Consider the following 26,027-nt stretch of genomic DNA (forward strand, 5'->3'; position numbering starts at 1 on the left):
CTGAGGCTGTTGTGGGCAGGAGGTTGGAATGAGAGTTCCAGAGCTCTGTGCCAGCCTGGGCAATGCTGTGGTCTGAAATGGAGTTGGGAATTCCTTGAAACTTGGAGTTGAATGAAGTTAACGTTGGCTGTAGCTGGCTTAGTTGTTTGAGGAGGAAGGGATAAAAAATGATACAGCTGACTACATTGTGGAACATGGAGATTGGTAACAAGAATCTGTGTTAGCAGAATAGAGAAAAGCAGGCATGTTGGTGGGTTTTTTTTTTTTTTTTTTTTTTAAGAGGGGTATGAGTCTTCAGTCTAAAAGAACTAAGTATTGCCTACCACAAGGTAGGATAAGTAGAAAACAAGAAGGTAGTCAGTAGTATATTGCTATTCAATGGTCATTACCTGTGCAGTGACAGCATGAAGAAAATCTTTGTTAAAAAAGAGTGAATTGCCTTCAGAGCAGCTATAATGTAGCATTTCTGACACCTTTGGAATGATACAATCAATGTGTTGCTTAAAACAATTGTATTAATCTTAAGTGTGATATGGTTGCATATGGATTTTTTTAAAGTTGGAGTTACCACTGGAACTTGCACACCTGTTTGGTTTAAAAGCTTTTATAAAGATGCTGTTGAGTGAAAATATAACATGTAAAAATGGATTTAATTACTTAGTGTTAGTGCAGTCCTCAAACCTGCAAACAACTGCACGCTGTAATCATGGAACATGGCTACTGAAAGCTCAAATATTTATTCCAGCTTTTGACTGTGAAATTGCATTTACTTCCAGTAGATGTTTTTTATCTCTTGCCAATTTAAACTGTCTTTAGTTGTGAATGAAATGTTGCTTCACTATTTATATATCACAGTATAAAAACATTTTAAGAGAAAACAGTATTTATTTTCCATCAACAAAAAGAAAACCAGAGCAATTATGTTACTCAAACTACATTTGGGGAGTAAATGATATCTGACTCATCTGACTTTGTGGCTTCATTCTGGTGGAATAATGTCCTCTATCTCATTAATTTCAATAAAATTGAGGAGGTCTGGCTCCCGCAAAAGCCTTCAGTGCCTGTAATGCAGAATGAATCTTAGAAAATGATCAAGTACTTAAGATTTGTCAATATAAGAAAGACAGTGGTGATCTACAAAGCGTTGGATGTTAGGGAGGTGAGTAAAGAACTGCTTCTTCCAGTAAAAGGCCTAGTTGCTCCAAATGAAGGTAACGTTAGGATTACCTCATCTATCTCAGATCCAGAGAAACTCGCTGGAAATTCCATACAAGAAAATTCCTGGAAATGCCATACATTCTGAAAGAATGTCAGCTTGCCACCGTGTGGCAAGGTATGCCGAGGGTTAACTGAAATTCATATGGTTTAAAAATGCATAAAAACAACTTAAATGTTAGGGATGTATCATTACAGAATCATAGAATGGCCTGGGTTGAAAAGGACCACAATGATCATCCAGTTTCAACCCCCCTGCTATGTGCAGGATTGCCAGCCACTAGACCAGGCTGCCTAGAGCCACATACAGCCTGGCCTTGAATGCCTGCAGGGATGGGGCATCCACAGCCTCCTTGGGCAACCTGTTCCACTGCATCCTCTGAGTGAAAAACTTTCTCCTAACACCTAACCTAAATCTACCCTGTGTTAGTTTAAAACCGTTCACCCTTGTCCTGACAGATCTTGATAGATGTGGTTTCTTCATTTGAAGACTGCTTTGCTTCAGCAAACTGACTTGATGAGAACATTTTTATACATTTCATTTAACCTGCATTTTTGTCTCTTCCACTTTGAAATGAAAAGGCATATCCTTTGACCTTTGAATCCAGATGAGTTTGCATGCGTGGAATAAGAAATAGGGAAATTCATCAAACTTCATAATATTTCTTCCAGAACTATGGCCTTGAAACAGACAACATGAAGAACTTGGTTCTCAAGCTGCGTGCATCATCCAACAATCTACAAAATTACATCTGTACCCGTAGAAAAAGCTCAAATTATGATGGGAATACTTCACGCAAGCCCCCCAATGAATTCCTTACTTCTGTGGTAGAGCTTATTGGTGCTGCTAAGGCCCTGCTTGCGTGGTTGGACAGGTAAGAATAAAAAAGAATAAAATCCTTGTATTTTCATTTACTGTTGTAACTTCTTTCTCCTTGCAGTGGAAATTCTACTAGGTCTAAAGATGTTCTTGATCTTACCATTCTTTTTTGCTTTGTCGAAAGGCTTCTGAATGAATTTAATCACCTGAGACATCTTTCTTGTGCTTCCATTTTTGTCAAAATCAACAAACCGGTAATATTGCTTCTAACCTGGTAGTTAGAAAAGTGAGAGTCCTCCTATTGGGGGGAAGCAATCTATTTTCAGGACTAGTTTCTCATATGTATGACGTCCTCCTTTTGTCTTCCCACCTTATACATCAGCTGTCATTGGCAAGTCCCTAAGAAGAACAGAAAAGAGAGAATCTGCTGAAATTGTGACCTTAGCTCTGAGATCTGAAAAAGCGAACAGCAGGGGAGACTTTCCCTCTATTTCTTACGTTTTTTCTGGCAAGAGCCAGAATTGTTGTGTGACAGCTGCATCAGAAGCAAACAGGCAACAGAGCTGATAGCATACTAGCTGTAGTGCTGAGCAAGATGTGGAGATGTGAATTCTTAATCACCTTACCATCTTTCTTGAGAAGGAGCGTTAGGAGGAGAGCTACATGAGTACTGTCAGCAAGGAGAGCTTTTATCCTTGAATATTTCTGCAGTCATGTTAACAGGTTGTGCCTCTCACCTAATCTTCCCATTTCACCATGTTGCTTGAATCGTGTCCTAAATTTCTTCTGCAACTCTCTATCCATTTTCAAAACAGTTGGGATTACTCCCAAGTCCTTTAAATTCTCTGGAGAGTCTGAGGTGAGTGCCTCCATGTAAGTCTTTCATGAAGTTCAGCCTTACTGAACTTGTCTGTATGAAAGCTATTCTTCTTTTCTCTTAAAGTAAGTCATTACACAAGATAAACTTTGCATATTATTTTTCATTGAATGAAAATAATGCATTTCATAGAACTTTCTCTCCACTCTTTTTTTAATTTTAATTTTTTGTTCTGTCTGAATTCAGTAATCAAAGACTGGAAGGTAGAAGACTACTCCCTGACCAAACCAAAGGCTGTTTTTTAACAGCAGTGTTAGTATGATTTAACTTGAGTTGGTATTTTCAAACTGGTGTTTGGAAAGTGGACTGAATTTTGCTGTCTGAAATTGCTCACCACTGTGCTAGCCATACCCCAATTTTGGTGCAGGGATGAAATGAAAGTAGAGTCAAGAATAGTTATGTTGTGAAACTGCCCTTACACTTGTGTAGCTCATGCTGTGGTAGAATAGGAGAAGTCTGGTCTCTGCAATCTAAGAGGAATTTTCTCTTGTTACAGAGCCCCATTTACAGGTATTGCTGACTTTTCATCAATGAAAAACAGAATCATTCAGCTCTGCTTGGATCTTACTACTACTGTTCAGAAGGTCAGCTGATTTCTTTTCCTCCCTGCTTTCCAAAAGGGGAGGTGGGTGTTTGGGGAAGTAATGTGTGCCGTATACTGACTGCTAATTGGAATGCAGATGTGAGTTCACTTCAAAGCTTGAACAATTCCATGAAGGCCAGTTTCAGTTTGTCCGTTTTTCTGAGATGGTTTGTTTTTGTTCATTTGATTTCCAATTTTGGAATTGCTGGCTGTGTTGTAAATAACTGTCATTTAAAGACTACTCATATTTTCTTCAGCTTCAATGGGAAGAGTGTTAGATTTTAAAATAGTTGGTCTGCATCTGAAGATTATCAAGTTCCAAATAATATATCGAAAATACACGGTGTTTGTGTGTATATACACTAAAATACATAATAAAGTATGTATTACTTCATTGTAATACATACAGTGAATACTTCATACTTCATACATCAATTACTTCATTGATTGTTATGCCTACATATGCAGACTTCTTAGGTTTTTTCCCATATATAGTATTTCAACCTATTCCTGTTAGATGGGAAATGCTCCATATAACGGAAGGAGTTGCCACCTTTATGATAAAAATTCCACTAGTCAGACTTCTGTGACAGTAGTGGGAGATTATAGTGTTTTGTTTCAAAACTTTCTAGTTATCAGTGTCATGAGCACTTATATTGGTAATAGCTAAAAGGACACTTAGAAACTGTGGGAGTCTTGGCAAATTGCATCGTTTTGTTTACTGAATAATATTACCTGTCTTCTGAAGCAGTGGCATACTGTCAACTGTTAACTCTAGAAGTTGAACACTACATGCACTCTTCAGCTCCTGTAGAATTTGCTCATAGCTGTTTAGTCCATTACTGTATATTGTATGTACTCTGTAGAGTCATGTCCTGTGAAACAGGTGATTCCCTCTGTTTCTGAGGAGCTGTTTCTATCAGCTGGTTAGTTGTAAAAGAATATAATCTCAGTATAGTAACTTCAAAGGCACACCAGGCTCACCTACTGCTGAACGCCCTTCTTGATTGGGCACTGTGCATGCAGTTGCAGCAAGTTAGTGATTTACAGATACAGATTTGCAGATTGTGTAGTAGAATAGTAAGCACTTCTAGCAGCAGATGATGTTCACCCAAGAGTGCTACAGGAACTGAGATATGAGAGTGCTGGACTGTATTAATAAAACTGTTAAAAATGGTATCTAATCTGTCAATTAAATCAGCCTTTGATGGCAGTGAAATGGAAGTTGGCAAATACAACTCTACCCTTTAATAAGTAGAGCACTTCTCTGCCAATTTAGCAGGAGCTGTAACAAAGACTAGAATTGCTGTGTATGAGGGGAAAAAAAACCAACGCAAATGGAGAAAGAAGAAATCTTACTTCGTATTGGAATATTGCAAATGTATTAGTATGACCTGAATGAACTCACCGGCATGTGGAGAAAAGAGAATGAGATTAAAAGACAAAACAAAGCACTCAAACAACTTGATGTACATTTTTAAATGTATGAAGAATATGTCTGCAGTGATCATCAGAACAGTGTTAAGAATTGCTTTGAAAACAAAAGAGAACTGAACTATTTTATATATCTCTATTGTGTCCATATCTGGAGGCTTATATGCTTTTTTTTTTGAACTTCTGTCTTAAAAAGCTCAAAACAGAACAGGGACGAAACAGGAGGGTTGAAAATGATCAGAAGTAAGGAATAGCTTCAGGTCACAGTTCCTCAGTGCATCTTTTGGGTGTTGTGTGATAGTTATGCAGATTGAGATGTCAATGGCAAATATCTTTAAATTTAAGTTTTAAATCTTGTTTCATTATTTACTTGTTCTCTTAAGTCTTTAATCTGAGAATGTAATACTGTTCTCTAGTTCAGCCATTCTCGCAGAAAACCTGTTGTCCAAAGAGATTGTGGATGCCCCATCCCTGCAGGCATTCAGGGCCAGGCCAGATGTGGCTCTGGGCAGCCTGGTCTGGTGCTTGGTGACCCTGCACATAGCAGGGGGGTTGAAACTAGATGATTATTGTGGTCCTTTTCAATCCAGGCTGTTCTATGATTCCCTTCTATGAAAACAAGGAAGACTTATGTAGTCTTTTACATGCAGCAGTTTCAGTTCAAAGACTTTTGTCCCTAGGCTTTGTAAATAATGCTTTATGTGCAGTCCTGATGAATGTTATCAGTAGCATATTTTTGAAAACAGTTTTTCTTGCCTTTTTTAACAATCTACTTTATAACTGTTTGTTATCCAGAACGGGTAAATGGCTGAATCAGCATTGTGCAGTGCAAGTTTGTGTGTCTTCTGGAAGTCCAGTTTTATTGTGCAGAGTTCTGTTTTCTGTTGAATTTCTGTTGCTGTAATTGAATCCTGTGTTCTTGGTTTTAAGGGTTTATTATTGCTTTATACCAGGGCTAGAAAATAGTTGTTTAACACTACATTTGAGCCCTACTGGGTGAAACTAATCTGATTAATCCCTGCAGCATGAATGACTTTACTTCAATTCAAAGTTAAGGTGTCAGTTTTGCAGAATCTTTAGAGATGATGTATTCATGCACTTATTGGTTAACGTAGAGTATTGTTCTTGTTTTCTTTTTAGGACTGCACTGTGGCTGACATGGAAGATAAAGTTCAGACTGTAGTAAGTACTAATTTCTACTGAAAACTCAGCTACTTGCTTTCACGTTTATTTTGGTGGCTTCTACTCCAATTGTACTGACAACAGCCTTCCAATCCCAGCACATCATGCAAGTAAAAGGTTATCGGCCGTTTTAGTAATGCTCTTTACTGTAGAGAAAATCAATGTGGTTTTTGACTAGACTGATAGCGTGTGCAATGGTGCGAAGTCAAGTCTTCCTGGAAGTTCATTGCACAAACATTCTTCATGAGAATTTAGGCCTCATATTTTAAAGGAAGGGGTAATACTGTAGAATCATTATAGGCTAAATAAACTAATTACGCCTGTAATAGGCATCATGAGATATTTCATGCCTTAATAACTGGATGCTTTGCCTTATTAAGCTTCTCCATGTTTAAAAAAAAAAAAAACAAAACCTGCCCTGATGCAGAACTGAGTTTTTGTGTCTAGCTGTACTTGAGCTTGAAAGATCAGTTTTCAGAATGAATTGAAGCAGCCTTATGACCAAATGAGGAGTGCAATGGAATGCTTTTTATATTTTGTAACGGTTAATCATCGCTTCCTGCTTTTGACATGAACCAGGCTGTTCACTTTGATAAGGCCTTCCGCTAGTTCATACATGCTTAGGAATTTAGTAGCAAAATAACTAAAAATAATTTTTTCTGTAAATAATGAGACCACGTAAAAGGGAGTTTTTTGCTTCTCTCTTTTTCCGTTTATGCACGCCCATCATGGAGTGGGTATTGTTGCTTGAAATTCCCTTGTTCTAGCAGTTCCTCGTATTCACACTTAAGCATTGTTTTGATTTATTTTATTGCTGCTCTATAAATCTGTTGTAAAACAAAAGAAGAAACATTGGAGCTATTGTTTCTAGGGACTATTGTAATTCAAAAGATGTGCAGGACTGCCTCCTTCTCCCTTAATTACTTATGTCTGCTTTGACTGAAAAATTCAAAACTTTGTGCGAGGTGGTTCATTTTATTGGTGTTCCCGAATGGTGTATAAATAAGTACCATGCTGTGTCCTAAATCTTCCTTCTATGTTATGCTCTTGTAGCATATTTTGAGTTGCAGCATTGCTTTAGCTAACATCAAGACCTAAAACTTACTGTGGGGCATTAGGGAAATTTGCTGGTGTAGGGAGAGTTCAGATTTTCTATGATAGCTCTCATGATTAATTAGCCATTCTGTTACTTAACAGTTAGAACAGCTTTGTCTTTTATACCTTTGACTTTACTGACACAGGCAGAAGGTCAGAATATGCCTTTAGTTATAAGTTGGCTTTGGAACAGTTGTGTTTTGGTCAAAAGGAAATATGAACCTTGTCTGCATAAGCATTCCAGAAGAGGTCAGCTCAGAGGCACAGTGGAGAGAAGTAATGCTGAAGCACTGGAATGCTGGATGTCCTACCTTATAGTCTAAACCTTCCGTAGATAAGTTAGTGGCCGGCTTCTCATTTAAAAAAAATAAAATAAAAAAAAAAAATTAATGATGCATTGATGAATTTAATCTCATAAAAGAAATAAAGTGTGATATAAAAAATAGTCAATTGTTTCCACAGAAATAATGTTTCAAGATGTTTCCTTATTTTAACAGACTACTCTTTGATAAAAATGAGTATCAAACTTTTTTTTTGCTGTGTTTTATATGTTTGTTTATTTTCTTTTTATACAGATGGTGTACTGGCATCTGTTAGTTGTGATGAGGTGACACTAATGAAAGTAAATCATCTATACTAGGTTACCATAGGGAGATAAACGTGCTGCAGATTACATATGTACAAATGAGTCTTTTGTTTCAGTGATTCTTGAGTATGCTTTGTTATTGGACCAACATTTAGAACTAGTTTACTTTCTGTTTTGAAAACTGAAAGAAGCAGCAGCCAGGAAAGAATTGTAATAACTGCTTGTTGTATGTTCTCATTACAGTCCAAGACTTTAAATGGAATTTGTGATAAAGCCATCCGATCAACTACAGATCCATTGATGAGCCAGTGTGCGTGTCTGGAGGAGGTTCACTTAACCAACATTAGACCTGGGGAAGGCCTGGTAAGAACCAACCTTTACATCCTTAATGTTTCATAGTTACTCTTGTGAGGCATCACATACCCATGTAGAGCAATTTACTTCAAAACTGCTAGTTTCCTACAGAAAACAGAAAGAGGCAGGAGCAGGAACTTTGGAGATTGTCAAGCTATGTGTTAGAGTGGCGGATGGGGATATATATATACAAGTTCATAGTTTCCAAATTTTGGATGGTAAAGTGCTGCATTAATGTCTCAATGAGAATTTTGGGTAATTTACAGATGCTCAGGAAATTGATCATTTTACTTCTGGAAATCATATTAACCAGATGTTTTGTTCGTTGGCAGATGGAGGCAAAAGGGGGATGAGAAGGGTTTAGGTAGGGTGAAGGTGATGAAAAATGGTGTTTGTGTTTCTGAAATACATATTCTATGTGTATTCTTTAGTCTTCCTAAAAAATATGAGAATTTCTGAGATTTGCTGTTAAGAAGAATAAGGGAAATCCTTTTAACAGTTCAGTGACCGTGTGACATTACTGACTGTAGTTCATTCGGTGAATTCCACTTAGCTAAGTGCCAATTATGAGAAACTGCATTTGAAATTTTATTGGATTTTCTGACTGGGAAATACTTGGATTAGAATGTTTTGGAGGAAATTTAAATGCCTAAATGCATCTGTGTTCTCATGCTCTTCCTTGAGAAGACAGAAGAGATGAGCACTGTTAAAGAAAGCCTTACACTCTAACGATGATACGTAGTTTAATGTAGACCACTGGATTTGACTGAATCAGTCATGAATTTGTGAAACTTTGAGGAGCTGTTTTTTATTGCATAAGCTACAATGAAGCTTAAACTAAGCAAGAAAGGAGGAGGTGGGTGCACAGAACTGGCTACCAACAGGTAAACAGAAAAGGAATCAACTAGAGGGGATGGGGAAAAAAAAAACAACCTAGTGTGTTTTCTTACACTTCTAAACAGGTGTAGTAACTTCAGGCAGATAAGCTGCACGTGACTCCTGAACTGCAGTTATGTAGCTAAATGTGAATATTTCGAGCAAAACAGCAGCCACTCATAGGAATTATTGAAGTGATGTTTTGTTCATAAGTGGTAAAATCAATGTAGTGGTCAGTTCCTGTGGGGAATCTGTGTAGCTATTAGTTAATAGCTTGTTGATGACTTCTATTTCATATGGTCAACACCAATTTCATCTGTGTTTATTCTTGCCTTTACACTTAAACAAAAATAACCGCAAATACCAGTACCAGGGCTTTTATTGCTTTTATTTTATCAGCATTGTGGTTACAAGACAGCTTGTGTTTTCACTTGCTGAGAGAAGTTGTAGAAGAGCACATATAATATTTGTAGCATAAATGTGGGATAGAACTGTAAGGAGAACTAGTGGCCATTTGGTAGAACTTGCAATTCTTTAATGCAGACAGGGCAGTAAGGAAGCAACTTAGTTCAAGACTGAAGACTGAAAATGCAGCAAAAGTGGTAGAGTTTGGTGTTACCAACCAAACACTATTTGTAAATTGCATCTCCTTATGTTAGTTTTTCTAAGTAAATACCAATATTGCAATTAATTACAGCAGAAGTGACCTGTGACGAAATTGAGAATGATGTGATATTAGCGATACTGGATTGTACAGTTTTCATGGGATAATGTGTGAATTTGAGTCTGTTGCTGCCAACAGTTATTAAATGAGATATGTTACACAAGGATTTTTTAATCTTTAAATTTGTTTTTCATTTTCTGTTTTCATTTAGGGTATGTACATCAAATCAACTTACGACGGATTACATGTAATTACTGGCACTACAGAAAATGTAAGTGAAGTAAATGTAGATTAATGTAGATCAGGCTATCGGAATGTAACTTTGATTTTTATTTTTTTTCCCCACGGCTTTTTCCTACTTTTCCTATAACTTTCATGATATTACTACTTTATATGCAGTGTGGTGCATCATTTATTTATCGAGAACTTGTAAATATTTTTATCTATGTGTTTCACTGTTAGCCTAATTAAACCAGTTCCTGCAAGTAAGTGAGGTACTTCAAACAGTTGGCATCAGTACAGTTACTTAAATAAGCTACTATTCTGAGAGCTTTCGGTCTCCTAACAAAAATACGGAGGTATGTGTTTGTTCTCGGCTGGCAAAAGAAATCTGTCTTAGTGAGAACACTTAGGTGATTCTGTCTTAAATTCAGTAATGAATAATGAAATTAATGAAAGGTCCAATGTCTAAATTACTGTGCAGAGTAAGAAATGAAATATTTAAGAGCGATGTGCTGGAAGGAAATGATCAAGCATGATAGACAACAGTGGTTGTTTTTGCTGCAGGTGGCTGCTGGTTTTATTCTCTCACTGTGCTCTCTGTAGCTGAAACTGTAGTTTTTAGGAAGTCATTGCAGTGAACCTTTCGTGAGCATCTGCAACTTGCACTGATGCTGCAGTGTTCTCATTGCTGCTTCTCTGAAGAGCAGATACTGAAGGAAAGCTGGAAAGTTGAGAAGCTTGGCTTTTTTTTTTTTTTTTTTTCCAAAAAGGAAAGAACCAGTTGTTCCAGCTGTACCTTGCCAAGTCCAGGAGGCTGGGAGGAACGGGTGGAAATATGTGCTTACTGTTCAGAGTGAAAACTGAAAGCTTTTATAGCTGCCAGCTTGTAATACTATTGGCCTGGCCTAACTGTGTAAAGGATCTGGAATACTTTGAATACTCTGAATACAAAGTCTACTTTGACAGCAATTTTAACATTTAATAAGTGTGAAAGAATGTGATGATTGATGTTGGGCTCCTTATGCATGCATAGATAATTTTCTAGAGGCTGTGACTGAAGCTGTATTATTTCTATAGCTGTTTCTATAGCTTGGAGTGTTGATCTAAACTTTTGCTTTATGAACAGTCATTCTTCCTTTGGGGAAGCTCTTTCCTTTGTTACAAAAAACTTAAGAAGCAATTGAGAGAACTGCACCCAACTGGTGCCTTTCTGGTGGCATGGTATCATTTAGGTAAGGCTGGGTCTTAGCTAAATTTTCTTGTTAGGTTCAGGATGATATTTTAGCAGCTATCCCCAAAACTTACTGATTGGAATGCTGTGGCATTGCATGGCCAAAATGACAGTACTGTACGTTAAGACAACTGGGAAAGTCCGTGCATTTGCTACAAGTAAGCCAAGATGATACCTGAGTCATGTCACCCTACTTGTGACTTCTTGCCTCATGTTGGCCTAGTTCTAAACTCTTTATTTTGTCCTCCAGTCTCACAGTGTGATGGTGGTACTGACTGCTGTCTAGTGTTTGACTGAGTATCCTGCTCTCCCACAGCTAGGGTGTCAGTCGTCCAGAGGACAGCTTGATATGAGTTTTGTTTTCCACAACTCAACAGTTGATCAGAATTTTTCATGGTCTTGGTTGAATCATCTTATATGTGGCCTTCCACAGAAGCATTTCCTTTCAGAGGAAGCAAGAAGACAATGAAAAAAATAGTGTTACTCTTGATAACTGTAGGTTCCTGTAAATTCCATCATGTCATCTTCTCCCATTACATAGTTTATTGCTACAGTTCCTTTTAATGAAAAAAAAAATTCACTTCAGCTCTGAAGTTGTAACAAGGAGAGAGTCCTTTACCCAGCTGCTTCACTCTTGCATCATGAGGGAGAGCTGGCATGCCACCAACTTGTTATGCCTTGAGTAGGGGAAATGGGAATCGGCTGCAGAAGCACTTCAGGGTGCCAGGCTGGCATACCTGTGCTCTTGAGTGTTGCCAAGGCTATTCATAATTCCTGTGTAATGGAAACAGATTGGTTTTAGTAACTGCAGCAACAGGTGGTGCATGGCACCAGCCCTAGATAAATCTGAGTAAATATTGACACATTCATCTGTTCCTTGCTAATCAGTATCCAGGACTTGCTTTTTGTTCCAAGAAAAAGATATTTTAAGGTGTTTTTCAAATATCTGTTTAAACACACTTGGATGTATATAGGCATATATTTTATCTGTCGGTCTTAATGATACAGGCAGATAATTTAACATTGAAGTTGATAGCTCTTAAATTAGGGAAAAGCAAAGAGAAGTGGAACAATCATCTTTTGTGGATTGGAGAGTTCCTGGTCCTCTGGCTTGTATATTCAAAATGTTAATGTATTGTTATGTTTTGAAATAATATAAATTTGAAAACTGCATTTACGATTAATCCTATGTTAGAACAGAAGTAATCTCTTGTAATTCTCTCACAATCATAGAATGGTTTGAGTTGAAAGTGACCTTTAAAATCATTTAGATCCAGTCCCCCTGCTATAAACTGAGATTTCTTCCACTAGACCAGGTTTCTCAAAGCCCATCATCAAAGTATTTGGGGAACCTCTTTGATTGCTGATGCCCTGCTGTGTTGTCCTTCTTTCTAACAGATATCGGAGTGTTTGAAGTCCCTCATAAGGACCATATTTTGTGACCGTGAAGCTGCTCCTTTCTGTCTCATCCACTTGACCTTTCTGTCCGGGTGGTCTGTAGCAGGCTCCCCTATGATGGCTCCTCCCTATGCCTTCCCTTTAGCCCTAATCCATATGCTCTCTGTCAGGTCCTCATCCATCCCCAGGTGGAGCTCCATATGCTTCAACTGGTCATTGACATATACCAGAACACTCCTCCTCCTTCTCCCTTGCTTATCTTTCTTAGGGAATTTATACCTGTCTATTGCTACTTTCCACTCATGGGAGCCATCCCATGTGTCTAAGTGATGTCAGTGACATCAAAGCCCTGTAGGTACATCCATGTCTGTATATCTTCTTGCTTGTTCTCCATGTGTTAGTGCACAGGTGTTTGAGTTTGGCTCCCAAACTCAAGGTCTGGGAGGTTGATTAACCAATTATTCCCTTATTCTGCAGATGCTGTTTTCCTGACCTATGATCAAACTCCAGGCTCAGAGCATCCATTAGTGTCATCAGCCTTGAAGGGGGATAGAATGAGCATCCTCTCACCCCAGCCTCCCCAGCAACTGTAGTTAAAAGCCCTCCTGACTAAATTGGGGAGCTTGTTGCCAAAGATGCTCCTCCCCTTGTCTGAGAGATAAACCTCATCTGGTTGGATGAGGTTTACCAGATTTGTCAAAGCCAGTTCCAAGACATAAGAAGCCGAAGCCCTGTTCATGGCACCGCTCCCTGAAGCACTTATTTTCTTAATTCTATCAGTCCTTTCCCTTTCCATCTCTTTAACTATGAGGATTGGTGAGAAAGCTACTTCTGTTCCCAGGTTCTTCACAGCTTCTGCCAGCTCCTTGTAGTCCCTCTTCATATTCTCAGCTGTGTCACTGGTGCTTATGTGAAACAGCAGCAGTGGGTAGTAGTAAGTGGGACATACAGGGTCTAGCAACCTCTGTCACATCCTTGATGTGGGCCCTTGGCAAGCAGCAGACCCCTCTAGATATAGTGGATCAGGACCACAAATGGGTGTCTCCGTGCCCCCAAGGAAAGAATCACCCACCACTACCACTTATTGCATTTCCTTAGTTGCAGTGGTTGTTATGCAGTGGAAAGCTCATCTGGCTACCTTCCTCAGACCTTACCTGTTACGGGTTCGTTTTTCTCCTCAGTCTGCAGAACTGCTTTGTGATTCAGACTTTGAGGCAGGCTTTTTTCTCCTGCTACTCTTTCTTGGGGCAATTAGCCGTTTCTCATCACTGTTGGCTTGCCTTCTAACTGTGCTGATGGTGGGAATTGAGGGCTTTTGGCCCCGGGCTGTGGATTCAGTATAAGTTGCATGTTTACTCCAGCTGTCTATCTCAATTTCCGCCACTCTGATAGTACACAGTCTTTTGACTGTCTCCTGCAGCTCAGATAAAGCTGTCTGGAACTGCAGTACAAACTGGAGACAAAAAGGACAGTGAAGACAGTTCTAGGAATGAAATACAGTTTGAGTGGCTCGTAGTCTTTGCTTTCTCCCTTACCCTCTAAGTACCCTTAGTATTAAAAAAAAAAAAAAAAAACAAAAATAAAAAAATCCCAAGATGAATTAATTTAGAATTCTTAAGTCATCAATGCATGTAATGTGATTTGTGGAAATTTTCAGTGATGTTCTGCATCACATATACAACCTTTAACTTAGTCTTGTGGGAATTGTTATGAGGGACAAGAGAGCCTGCTGAAGCACGTAATCCTGTTTTCTTCTTTGTAGTCCCCTGCTGATAGATCTCAGAAGATTCATGCTGGTGATGAGGTGATCCAGGTTAACCAACAAACTGTGGTAAGTAACAGAAACCCCTTGCACGCTTTTTCTTATACTTGTTCTCCTAAAGCTGTCCTATAAAAAAGTGGTTTGTAATTTTTTTTTCAATTCTGGCTTTTTCGTATCTTTTTTTAGGTTCACTGAAAATCAGAGTTTGACTTACCGGGGGGGATTGTTTGTTTATTCACTTTTTGAAAAGCAATATCAAGTTAAAGATGTCATTTATTCTTTAAAAGGTTGGGTGGCAACTAAAAAATCTGGTGGCGAAGTTGCGAGAAAATCCTGCTGGAGTGAGGCTGCTTCTCAAGAAACGTCCAACCGGCTCTTTCCACTTCACCCCTGCTCCACTGAAGAACCTGCGCTGGAAGCCACCTTTGGTGCAGGTAGTGGGCTTCTGACAGACCTGTGATGTCTGTGGATTTATTTTTTTATTTTTATTTTTATTTTTATGTATTTATTTTTTTTTTAAAATATTTTTTTAATTTGAAAGAGAGAAATACTGGAAATGCTCCCAGTTGCTCGTGTTTGAGTGTAGGTTAAGGTGGTTTATGTGAAATGGTTGTCATCTTCTGATTCCTAGATAAAAGGGAAAATGTTATTAGCCAGTTAATGCCCTTCTTAATACCCAAAGGGAACTAGGTGTGTTGACCTTTTTAATCAGCATGCCATTGGAAGTACTTACTTGAGGTGAAACTTCTGATATGTATGGAATTCATCAGTAAAGAATATTAAATGCTTCTTCTATGTAGCATAGTAGTTTTTTGTTGTTGAAGTAACTTTGACTATCCAGTATACTTATCCTCTTCTTAGCTTGGTGAACAGTGGGGAATGACTGAGGTTTTTCTTTTAAGAAGTTGTTTAAGCTACTTCTTTAAATATCATTTAGTTGTTGGATAATTTGCTTGTTCAGTAATAGACAGCAAAACTGGTGTTCATAACTCTTTAATAACCATTTCTTAACCTAACTATTCCCCAGAATGGTTAAGAAAGCTTAGGACTTAATGCTTTTGGAAGAAAATATCCTAATTGAATCTAAACTGATCACCTGCAATAAAGAAAACCAGAGAGAATTCCCATTCCTACTTCTGTTCTGACATGTCTTCCCACAGCTGTAAGGATAACTTACCAACCTGTGTTACATCAGTGGATATCTTAAGTCTCAGTGCATGCAGATTCTTTCAGGATGGGTGCAGAATGTATACTTGACTCTTCTCCCAGTCCCCTCCACTTTCTTTTCTCTAATGCATGTATTTTGTTTTTGTGGCATGATGTCTGTCATATAGTCAGAGTTGGGGGGGAAGAGGGGAAAAAAAAGGTGTAGGAATGGGAAAGAGTGCACCTTTGCTCTCCTAAAGGTAGACAAGATCCTGACAGGGAGATTGCAGTGAGTTACAAAGATCAAATGCTAAACTTGCTTAGATGAGCAGTAACAAATGTATTTTTCCTTTGCTTCCCTTTATCATCTGATGAAATTGTTGGTAAACTTTACTGTATTCCTGCTAGTGTTCGTGAAGCAGATTTTGGATTGTATGGAATAAATATAGTATGTACTGACTTAAGTTCTACGGACTATGTGTAGACTTAATAAATTACATTATTTTAATGGATCCAAAAATAAAAAAGTAGGTTTTGTCTGTTGCATTTCCTGTCTATGGAGTTCACATGAGAAATAGAACTGAAGGGAGTAAAATACTCTGTAAGAAATGCATTCTACTTGTGGTAGGACTTATGTAGAAGGACTGCAGTACAAACCAAAATGAGGAGCAAAAAAAAAAAAAAAGGTAAAAAAGCAAAACAAAACACACAACATATTAATTATACAAGTATGAAATGGTACCATTGATGGTATAATTATATATTTAGTGGATGATAATGCACAGATGTCTGATAGCTATCTAACGTTTCAGACCAGTCCTCCACCAACTTCAACCCAGTCTCCAGAAAGTACCATGGACACCTCAGTGAAAAAGGAGAAGCCAGCCATTTTAGATCTGTACATACCACCTCCACCAGCTGTTCCATATTCTCCTCGGTATGTAAACAAACATGCATTGAACGTACTGGACAAAACCTCCTTTATTACATTTGTTTCTGAGTTGGTTTTACCAAATAGTATCATAGAATAGACTGGATTGAAAAGGACCACAGTGATCTAGTTTCAACCTCCCTGCCCTGGGCAGGGTCACCAGACTCTAGACCAGGCTGCCCTGGGATGGACTAGTTTGCAGTTAGAGCTCTGTAAAAATTAGTTTGAAAATGCAGATTGCATACTTTCATTTAGTTGCTTGAATACCTAAGATTACTTAAGCTTGTGCTTAAATGCATAAACTACCTGATCAAAATAGTAGTTTTTTTATTGTTAGAAGATTGTTTTGTCTTCTGTAGATCAGTTATTCCCAGAACATAAATGGATATTGTCCCTTGTTTTGTTGTGGAGTTATGTTTTTACTTTTGTTTAAATGTGACTGTGCATACCAGGAAGTCATTTTTCTGTCATTTTTTCCACTGCTGTGTTTAGCAAGTTTAGTAACTATTAAGATACTTAGGATTGAAGAGAACTTGTTCTAAACTGTGAAACTTGCAAATTATATAACACAGGAATGTTCCCAATGAAGGGAAGGGAGAGTCAGTTCACTCCACCTCATTTTTTCCCCTATGGTGTAAACTATAAAAATGGAGATCTGTGTGTACAAAGGGGGAAGGTTATGGTATGGCTAACTGTTGTTTGTTCTTAAGTTCTCATTGACTAATGCCAGAACCCTTCCATCTGACCTGAGAAAGCAGTGGACAAAAGGATTTCCAGGCGGGGAATGCTTCCTGACCTGGCCTGACATTCTATATACACGTAGATTCTGCACAGAAACTTGGCTGACCTTTTGCTACAGGACTTGTATGGGAGGAGTGCTTGTCTCCTGTCATGTAAGGCCTGAACTGGAGACAGAGTTTGTACTACTGTAGTCTTCAGGGCAGTACAGGGCAGGGGAAGGTTGCCTGCAAACTAAGGGTCTGAAGTTGGACTGACCTTGACTTGCTTTCTCCCTGTTTTTCATGTTTATGCATGCTCGATTCTTAATTAAAAAAAAAAAAAAAAAGTCTCTTAGTGGAAAAACAAGTGTAAAGATTTAACTCAATTTAGATTGATTTGGTCTCTTTAATCACAGAATCAAAGCATTGCATCATTACATTTTAAATGTATTGGTGAATTAGGTGCATGTGGTTGGTTTGTTTACTTACATTTTTCCTGAGGAATCACATAATTACACGTAGCTACAAACACCTTTGGATCTGAATCCTGTTGGCAGGAAAGGGTGTAACAGTACGAGCTGGGAAACTTTTCCTAGGTGATGCAGGAAAAGGTAGTGGCTCATGGGGACTACTACTTGACTTCAACCTTTAAGTAAAGTGTGGCAGTTAGGAAGAGGAAAAAGGACAGTTCTCTCACTGTGTTTGGTTATTTAACTGCACCTCTACCTGTTTTGCTGCTCTTTTAAAATTGCAAGACATTTGTGTGGTCACTTTTGTCCTGTGCCCCCATCATCCTCTTCTCCTTTCCCGATGTGGACCTTTTCTGGTCCAGTACTTACTGCTGGCACTGAGAAGAGAGCAGTAACCATCCTCCCCAGGTTGCATTCTCCACATGGTGGTGTTGTAGCAGAGCTGTCTGCTTACACATGGTGGTGATATAGCACTTACGTGTAATTTCTGGTCTGCAAATCTCCATAAGTAGTTTCTTCCTATTCACTGAGATCTAGCATTGGAAAAAATGTCAATACTGAGCTGTGTACATACTTAAAGATGAATATTTTTTGCCTGTCTTGGGTAGTTGCTTCAAGCACGACCATACTGTATGTAGGAAAGGGGATCAAAAAAAAAAAAAAAGAGGAAAATCCTAAGTTGGAGGAGTGCCTTTTCTTCTAAAAAATTTTAACTGGGACTGGTTCTGAAAATGGGTGCTTCTAATGAAAGATCTGTGGAAGGGGATTTGGATCTAGGAAGGGAAGTCCTGCAGAACTTGCTCAAAATCATTTATGTATGCTATGAATTTACTACTGAAATTCTCAAGGGGGTCCCACTTCTGTGTGGAGAACGAGATGAATGTCCAGCATCAGTTATCAGCCTCTTAACATTATAGGAAAGCATAGTCCCTCCAAAGGAGACACTGCATCTTGTCTCTTCCACTAGGATAAACCTGTGGATGCATTCCTCTGCCAGAGCTGTTTACTGACCAGGCAGTAAACTGGGAGTTTTGATACCCTTAGGGCCTAAAGGTCTTATTCTCATAGATCTTTCTAGGGTTAGTACTTAAAGAAACCTCTAAACTTCTCTGTTAAATTACTGGCTTGTTAAAGGTGAACTATAATGAAGAGGATAACTTTCTCTTCTTCTTGGTGAATATGTTTAATGAAGCCTTTCATCACTTGACTTATTTTTTTTTCTTCAGCATGTGTGCAGCATAATGCCCATTATCAAGGGCATGACTGTGGGCTAGAAAATATCTTTCAAACCTACTCATGCTTGCAGAGTAAAATTCCTTTTAAGCTGCTAATTGAAGCAAACTGTCCTTTCAGAGATGAAAAGGGGAGTTTTCTATATGGAGGAAGCAGCAAACCCAGTCATCCATTATTTGGATCCAAGGGTGCCGAGTCTCCCAATTCTTTTCTGGATCAGGAAAGTCGAAGGAGAAGGTTTACTATTGCTGATTCTGATCAGTTGCCTGGATATCATATGGAAGCAAATATATTGCCAGCCAAGATGAGAGAAAAAACACAGTCATATGGTAAGTTCATGACTCTTTCACTATTGATATTCTGATAAACGCTTCAATTCTACAGCTAGAATAATTTCACTTAAATGTTGTTTCTTTAATGAATGTCATTCAACTGGGCACTGATGCCCTTCCTGTCTGTTTCCACATGTACAGTGGTTATAACTTGTGGTCATTATGTCCATTGCCACTGTAAGGGTATACAAGGGTATAGCTAGGTGTTTTGATCTCAGCAGAATGCTTTCTTGTATTCTATTGGTTGAAGTATCTTGAAATATTTATTTCTGCTGTATCTTGCTCCCTTGGCTTAACTGTGAAAAGCATAAATTTAAACATGGGTTCTCCAAACTTAATGTAATTCCTCATAACCTTCACTCTTGCCTTCAGGAAAACCTCGTCCCTTATCAATGCCTGCTGATGGCAGTTGGATAGGAGCTGCGGAACCCTTCTCAAGGCCACGAGCACCAGGAAGAAAAGGCAAGATTTTAGGTGTCATCCTCTTAGTAGATCCCTCTCTGGGATCTTGTTTGGGTGAACTGCCTAAATTAGGACTGAAGGATTAGCATTTGTACACTGTTGAACTGATCCAAGATGACTGTTTTAAACAGGAATGCCAGATGGTGGTTGTGAAATTTGTGAGCTTGTTCAGTGCTGAGGCTCAAACTTTGTTTTTTGATCTAAAAATTTATGTGAATGTGAAAAATAGTCTGACTACTGCAGATATGTACTTGTCTCCTTACGTTACAGGTTTGCTATTTTTTCTTTTACATACTTTTCCCTTTTGCAAGGGAGGATCTGGTTGATTTACTAAAAAGCTGCTTTTTTGATCAGTCTTTGGTTAGCTTACTGAGAAAGCTGTTGTAGAAGCAGTTTTTTTTTTTTTTCCTCAGAAGTAGAGTGTAGGACCTTTTAGGAGCTAATTTTTGCTGCTGGTTAAAAAAACAACGTTCTGATGATTCCACAGAAGGGATAAGACACAAGCTGATGTCAGATTAGATGGCTTTTTTCTTTCCTGCAATGCCCTTGTCTTCCCTCCTACTCACTCCCTCATATCTGAAATACTACAAATTCTGTTATAGTGGGAAATAAGTAAGATGACTTCAGTTTGTTATTGAAATCAATTATGAAAACGAATGTGTAATTCCAGGAAAAATAGATGGGAAATTCTATTTTTACAAAAGTAGAAGATGATAACAAGAAGCAAGAGCATGGAAGGATATTAGAAACACACTAAGTAGCTAGCCTCTCAGGATGATCACCACATCCCGGGGTTTTTTTTAACCTTTTTTTTTTTTTTTTTTAACTTGCTTGTTGTTAACACACAGAATGAACGTAGCAGCAGTCTCTAGCAGCAGTGATGTTCAGCAATCATGGAAGAGTTTAAAAAAAACAAGCAAAAAAACCCAAACAAACAAAAAACAACAAGCAAGCATCACAAATCAGTAATCAAAACCAAGGAGGTGCTTACACTCTTATCTGCAAGATTAATTTCTGTTGTTTAAAGTAATGTTTGTAGCTTTTAAGATAGTTGCATATGGATTCATGCCTGACCTTACAACACCTTGAATGAAATATCACAAAGAGGTTTTCTAGGTCTGGCTTATGGTTCGCATGAAGGCAGTCTATATTGGCTCTTACAGTGTGCGAATGAGAGAATCTGGTATTTAACAATGTTAGTCAATGTAGTCAGTGTGCTAAATGCTTTAAAAAAAAAAAAAGCAAAAAGCATTGTGTCATTTATTGACAGCTGTTTGTGTCCAGGTGTGTTATGAAAGGTAACCAGAAGTGCTGTTGGTGTCTCTAAGGATCATTATAAAAATGAAAAATATGAATGGAATAATAGTTGTTTTGAAACCAGCAATAGTTGCTTTTCTTCCTTCTGTTCCCACAGGTGAAGATGTCCTCTGCAGGTACTTCAGTAATGAAAGGATACCCCCAATCATTGAAGAAAGTCCCTCCACACAACACCCCTTTTCACGGCCCATGTCCGAGAAGCAGTTAGTGAGGGGAATGGATTACATTCGAGGCAGCAGGTGTTTTATGAATACAGACCTCCACAACAGTGCAACAATTCCTTTTCAAGAGGAAGGTGCTAAAAAGTCCTCTGCACCATCCACAAAATCTTCCTCTGCAGAGCCCTCACTACTGGTCAGTTGGATAACAAGGCTTAAATTGTTGACTCATTGACTGTTGATCACAGGATGGTTACCCAAGTGCCTTGGTTCATCAGTCAGACTTCTCTGCTTTTCAGCTTAACTGACGCATAGCGACTAATGCAGTGTTCTTTTCCTGGAGAATCCTATATTCTTGCCTTTTTGTTTGTAATTTTTGATGCATCAGAGGGTTGTGCAGTGCAAGGAGGAAAGAAAGATAAAGTTCTTGTTAATGGCCTAAAGTTGGGAGTTTGTTCCCTGGGAAATGAGTAAAATTTTGGTGATATAGAGACCACATGACCTGAAATCTGCATTGCTATTATTACTGTTCAGAGGAAACCTTTGTATTACGGTGAATTCCAGTGGCACTTCATTTGTCTGAATGCTCAGAGAGGCTGATGTGACTGGCTGGACATCATAATATGTAGGACTCGGTGAAAGTTGTGTTACTTTCCTGATCAGGATAGGCAAGGAAGAAGAGAAGTTTGGTACCACTTAGCAATATGTTGCAAGATCTTGTTGCATGAGATCAAGCCTGTGAGGATGAAGAAGTAGCATTGCAATTCTTTCTCTGATGCCCAAGATCTGAGCAAAGTCTTAGGAAGAGGGATCTCTTATCTAGAGGTGTTTGCAAGTTGGACTAGTTTAATTGTAAATATGTCCAACCTGATTTATCATCTTTGTTATTGAAAACACAGTACAAATAAAGTGCACAGAACAGCTGAAGTGTTCATCCATAAAGATGTATGGATTGTTACAATATGCCATGGAGATGCATCTGTAGAGGTGGTAAAAGAATATATATTTTTTCCTTAATTGTTTAAGAATGATTTGCTGTTAACCAAAGTAATCTTTTAAAGACAGTCCTGTTGGACTCAGGAGAATTTTACAATGGATCAGTTTTTGAAAGATGCGTGAGGTTTTTATGAAAGGTATGTGCTATGATACATTACAATTGTAAGATATCTTGCTATTTTAATTATAGCTCAATTTTATCCTCTCCAGAATTTTAAAGTAGCATTGGGTATTTTGGGAGAAATAAAACTTGTTTAACAGAAGACGAGGATATTAAAGAGGTATTGTTTAAAATTGAATGTACATAAGATTATTCGTATGCGAACAGTTGTGTTTAATTTAAATGTTAAATATAGTTGTATATTTTTTTTACTCAAACAGAGTTTGTACCTTCCTGTCTGCGGTACTGTGCATGAATTAGTCAAATGAAAGAAAAAAGGAAAGTCTTTAGTATTCTCCACTAATTTTAAGACTATTTTCATAGATGTTATGTTGCCAACAGCTTTTCCTTCTTTGGTTTTACTAAAGAAAAGAAGTCAAATTTGTAATTAATAATTAGTGGGGAAAGAGGGATCTTAAACACTAGTTTGCACTTTGGACTGGGGCAGGAATTGTACTTGATAACATGAGTATTAAAAAGATACCACAATTCTGGTTATGAAGATGTAACCTTTCTCCTGCAACATGTTCTTGAAATTGTGCTGCAACCCTGCAGAGACATGGTGTTAAATTCAGTTCTGAATTAATTACGTTTGGTTGTTTCTCACTGGTGATTTAAGCGAGGGCTGGTTTGGATGGACTTCTTTGATCCTAGAAGATGATAGTATGGTAGTCTTGTGTAACTCTTCTCCACCTCTGGCATGATGTTTGTAGAAAGGGCACAGGCAAACACAGTTGCAGTGCAGTTGAAACCTAGACCAGTTTTAGTCTTGCCTTGGAGAAGAGGGCTCAAACTTTGACTTTTTTTTTCAAACATGTTTTAGACACTATGTTGTCCAGCCCCACATTGATTGAACTGTTTGGAATAAGCAGTACTAATCCAGTTCAAATTAACATGCCTGACTGGGGAAGGATGCAACTTGGTGTATACATTCACACATGCTGATATGGGAGAAACCATAGAAGTACTTGGTATCTTAGGATCCTCCTCAGCATATTTTCAAAACACTGAAAAACTCAAGTTTTCCTTCATTTGGTTAGGTTATCTTGCAGTTTGGTGTAATCTAACAAATAGCTTTAAATCAGTTCATCTATGAGAAATGGAGGAATTCATAAGCTTTTAGGCAGTGACACTTTTCAAAATATTTTGTTGCCTAAGTACAAGCTTTAAAAATGTCAACAAACAAAAGAAGAAAAACTTAACTATATATTCTGTTCTTCATGCTCCAGTGTTCTGATCATGCTAACTTGAAGTACTGAATGTTACCTTTTGTCAGTCATCAAGGGCTGTCAGTCAGCTGACTGCCAACAGCAAAAGTTGTCTGGCTCTTGTGAATATGGGAAATGGATACTTTTCTGGAAATTACAAGAAGTTCTATTATTGTTTCCACTGCAAGTTAGCTAAGATCACTGAGAACCGTGAAGTGGTTTTCACTTAAGTCATGTATGTTTTCCAATTAAAAAAGTAAATAATGTTGGTGGGCTTTTTTGTATGTTTGATTTTTTTCCCCTCTTGAGTTTTATGCATCACTGTTGATGGGCCTTTGGCTATTGGAGTGTATGTACACAAAATAAATGTAGCAGAACCCCATAAATCAGCTTTTATTGCAAAAGCTACATCTTTGCTACTGTGAATTCACACTGTGCTCTACGAAGTTACCATGTCATCTTGATATTTTTGTATGCAAGTATTGCTTAGTGTTCGCTGTATGCCTCAAACCCTTTTATGTAGTGTATGATATGTAGGAGTCTTTCTCTGGGAAGATGGCATTTTTTTGGCTTTGGAAGAGAGGTATTTTTCCTCTTGGATAGCCCGATGTAAAAGCTCAAATATATATTCTCAGTAATAATAAGCTATTTTGAGTTATGATATGAATAGTAGATATTGGATGTGTGTATGCCCTTCATACCTCCTGACGCTCTCTTGTAAAGTTTTAATACAACTACTTCATTTACGTGAAGAGACAGTCCAACAGAGTGACTTAAAATGTGGCTGTTTCCCTGGGTTTGAAAACATGAGGTTGGGTGGGGGGGAGGCATAAGTGCAGCTGAAAGACTTATGGGAGCAGACTCTATTCTTACTAGCATCTAGAAGGGAAAAGATGAGTATCAGTGTAGGAAGGCCAACATGAAAAGCAGGGGACAATAGAAAACGCGTTTAAGAGCAAACTTTACTTTTCTATGATAAGTACTATACTTGAAATGGTTTGTTTTCCTATGTGACCTGTTTTCCTTAGTAAAGAATAAAGATTAAAACACCTGATCTTCTCTATCTTTGTGCATAATGCAAAATATTAAGAAACTGATGTTTAGCAAATAGCAACATGGCACAGATCGTTTAGTACTATCATTATCATTTTGGAGAAATGTTGTTAGTTTGGGAGGATGGTTTAAAATGCAGTCAAGACTTGTAGCAATGAATGTTGTAATATGCCAGAATAGGATTGTTTTTCTTTGCAGTAATGACTCCTGTTAGAAGATTTGGTGTATGGAGAAATGTTAATAACTCAACTTTTTCAGATAATTCCTTCCGCATTTTAATCTCATCTAGGAATGGTAAAATCTATTCTGTACTTCTGTAGTAATTTTTCCTAGTCACTGCTTTGAAGCATATTAATTAAAAAGTGAGGTGAAACATCTGGGAAGTCTTAACTCCAAAAGACTCTTGGCAAAAGAAATTAAACTTGTAAGTTTGTGATCACTTAAGTCTGTACTCTGTGCGGTGAATATGGAGGGTTCTCTGTAGTTCTGGAGAAGGAAAAAAGATACAGCTAGGAGTCATTGCTGGCTTAATCTCAGAAAAAAAAGGTATGTGACAAGTTAAAAACTGTTGTTATGCAGAAACTTGGCTCATCTCTTGGTAATTAAGATAAGTATGTGTATGTGTGATAATAAAAGCTATGCCTAGATTCACTTTCCTAATGAGTGCAACATGTGTAGCCAGATACATATTTAGTACAGTACCACACACACAGTATTCTGCTCTGAGTGCTCTGGTACAGTGGCAGAATGACATGATTCATTGGGGGGAAAAAATACACACACACACACACACACATATATATATATATATACATATATAATTTTATAAAATATATATATGTAAACACCACAGAAATGAAAATATTTGATACTTCTGTTATGTGTATAGTGATATACTGTTTCAGGAATGTACACTTCAAAAATATTGAGCAGGCTTCATTTTTAGCCTGCAGAGTATTTGCAAGGCAATATCCTGGGTGTTTCCATATATAAACATTATGAGAAAATATTATTCTAGATAGTAATGTGCAAGAGGAAATAAGATATAAAAACTAATTCCAATGGCTTGTGGAGAGAGTTTAGGGCAATTCTTAAAGCCACGTGTTTCCTCTGCTGCTATGGATAGTGAAATTAACCTGTGTATGGATTCTGGATGACCAGTAGAGTTGAAAAGAGTATTGAGTTTATATTAATCGGTGAATAGATTCTGTGTTCCTTCTCATAAGCAGGTGGTTTTAAAAACAATTCATACAAGCTGAGCGTTCATTGAGCTGAAAGAAGAAAAAAATCTGAACTTTTCCAAGCCAGGAAGCAGATGGTGAAGTTGACTTCCTTCAGAGTTGGAGAGGGTAAAGAATTTTCTCTGTATGAAAACTACTTGTGTACAAATCTTATTTCCTGTTTTATCACAGGTGATCGTCACAAACTGGTCTGTGCATGTAGCCACATCCTAAATAGGCCAACTTAAACCTTTTCATCAGGCTGTAACTAGGATCTTGATGCTGCATCTTGTAGCATGAATTAGAAAGGCTTATGCCTTATG

At 37.9% G+C, this 26,027-nt stretch overlaps 1 protein-coding gene across 3 annotated transcripts in view; it reads left to right on the forward strand.

Moving 5' to 3' along the window:
• Positions 1 to 25,135, forward strand: part of CNKSR3 (CNKSR family member 3) — a 63,543-nt gene extending 38,408 nt beyond the window's left edge. For all 3 annotated transcript variants that reach the window (XM_052686932.1, XM_052686941.1, XM_052686949.1), the window contains 11 exons: positions 1,888 to 2,090; positions 3,409 to 3,496; positions 6,070 to 6,111; positions 8,036 to 8,155; positions 9,898 to 9,957; positions 14,300 to 14,368; positions 14,587 to 14,733; positions 16,258 to 16,382; positions 18,919 to 19,127; positions 19,503 to 19,592; positions 21,007 to 25,135. In XM_052686932.1, coding sequence (XP_052542892.1) covers positions 1,888 to 2,090; positions 3,409 to 3,496; positions 6,070 to 6,111; positions 8,036 to 8,155; positions 9,898 to 9,957; positions 14,300 to 14,368; positions 14,587 to 14,733; positions 16,258 to 16,382; positions 18,919 to 19,127; positions 19,503 to 19,592; positions 21,007 to 21,302 — 1,449 coding nt within the window. In that variant the 3' untranslated portion in view covers positions 21,303 to 25,135. The remainder of the gene's footprint in view (positions 1 to 1,887; positions 2,091 to 3,408; positions 3,497 to 6,069; positions 6,112 to 8,035; positions 8,156 to 9,897; positions 9,958 to 14,299; positions 14,369 to 14,586; positions 14,734 to 16,257; positions 16,383 to 18,918; positions 19,128 to 19,502; positions 19,593 to 21,006) is intronic.
• Positions 25,136 to 26,027: the final 892 nt, after the last annotated feature.

This window comes from Tympanuchus pallidicinctus, unplaced genomic scaffold, assembly GCF_026119805.1.
Source record: "Tympanuchus pallidicinctus isolate F22 unplaced genomic scaffold, pur_lepc_1.0 scaffold1, whole genome shotgun sequence".
NCBI lineage: Eukaryota > Metazoa > Chordata > Aves > Galliformes > Phasianidae > Tympanuchus > Tympanuchus pallidicinctus.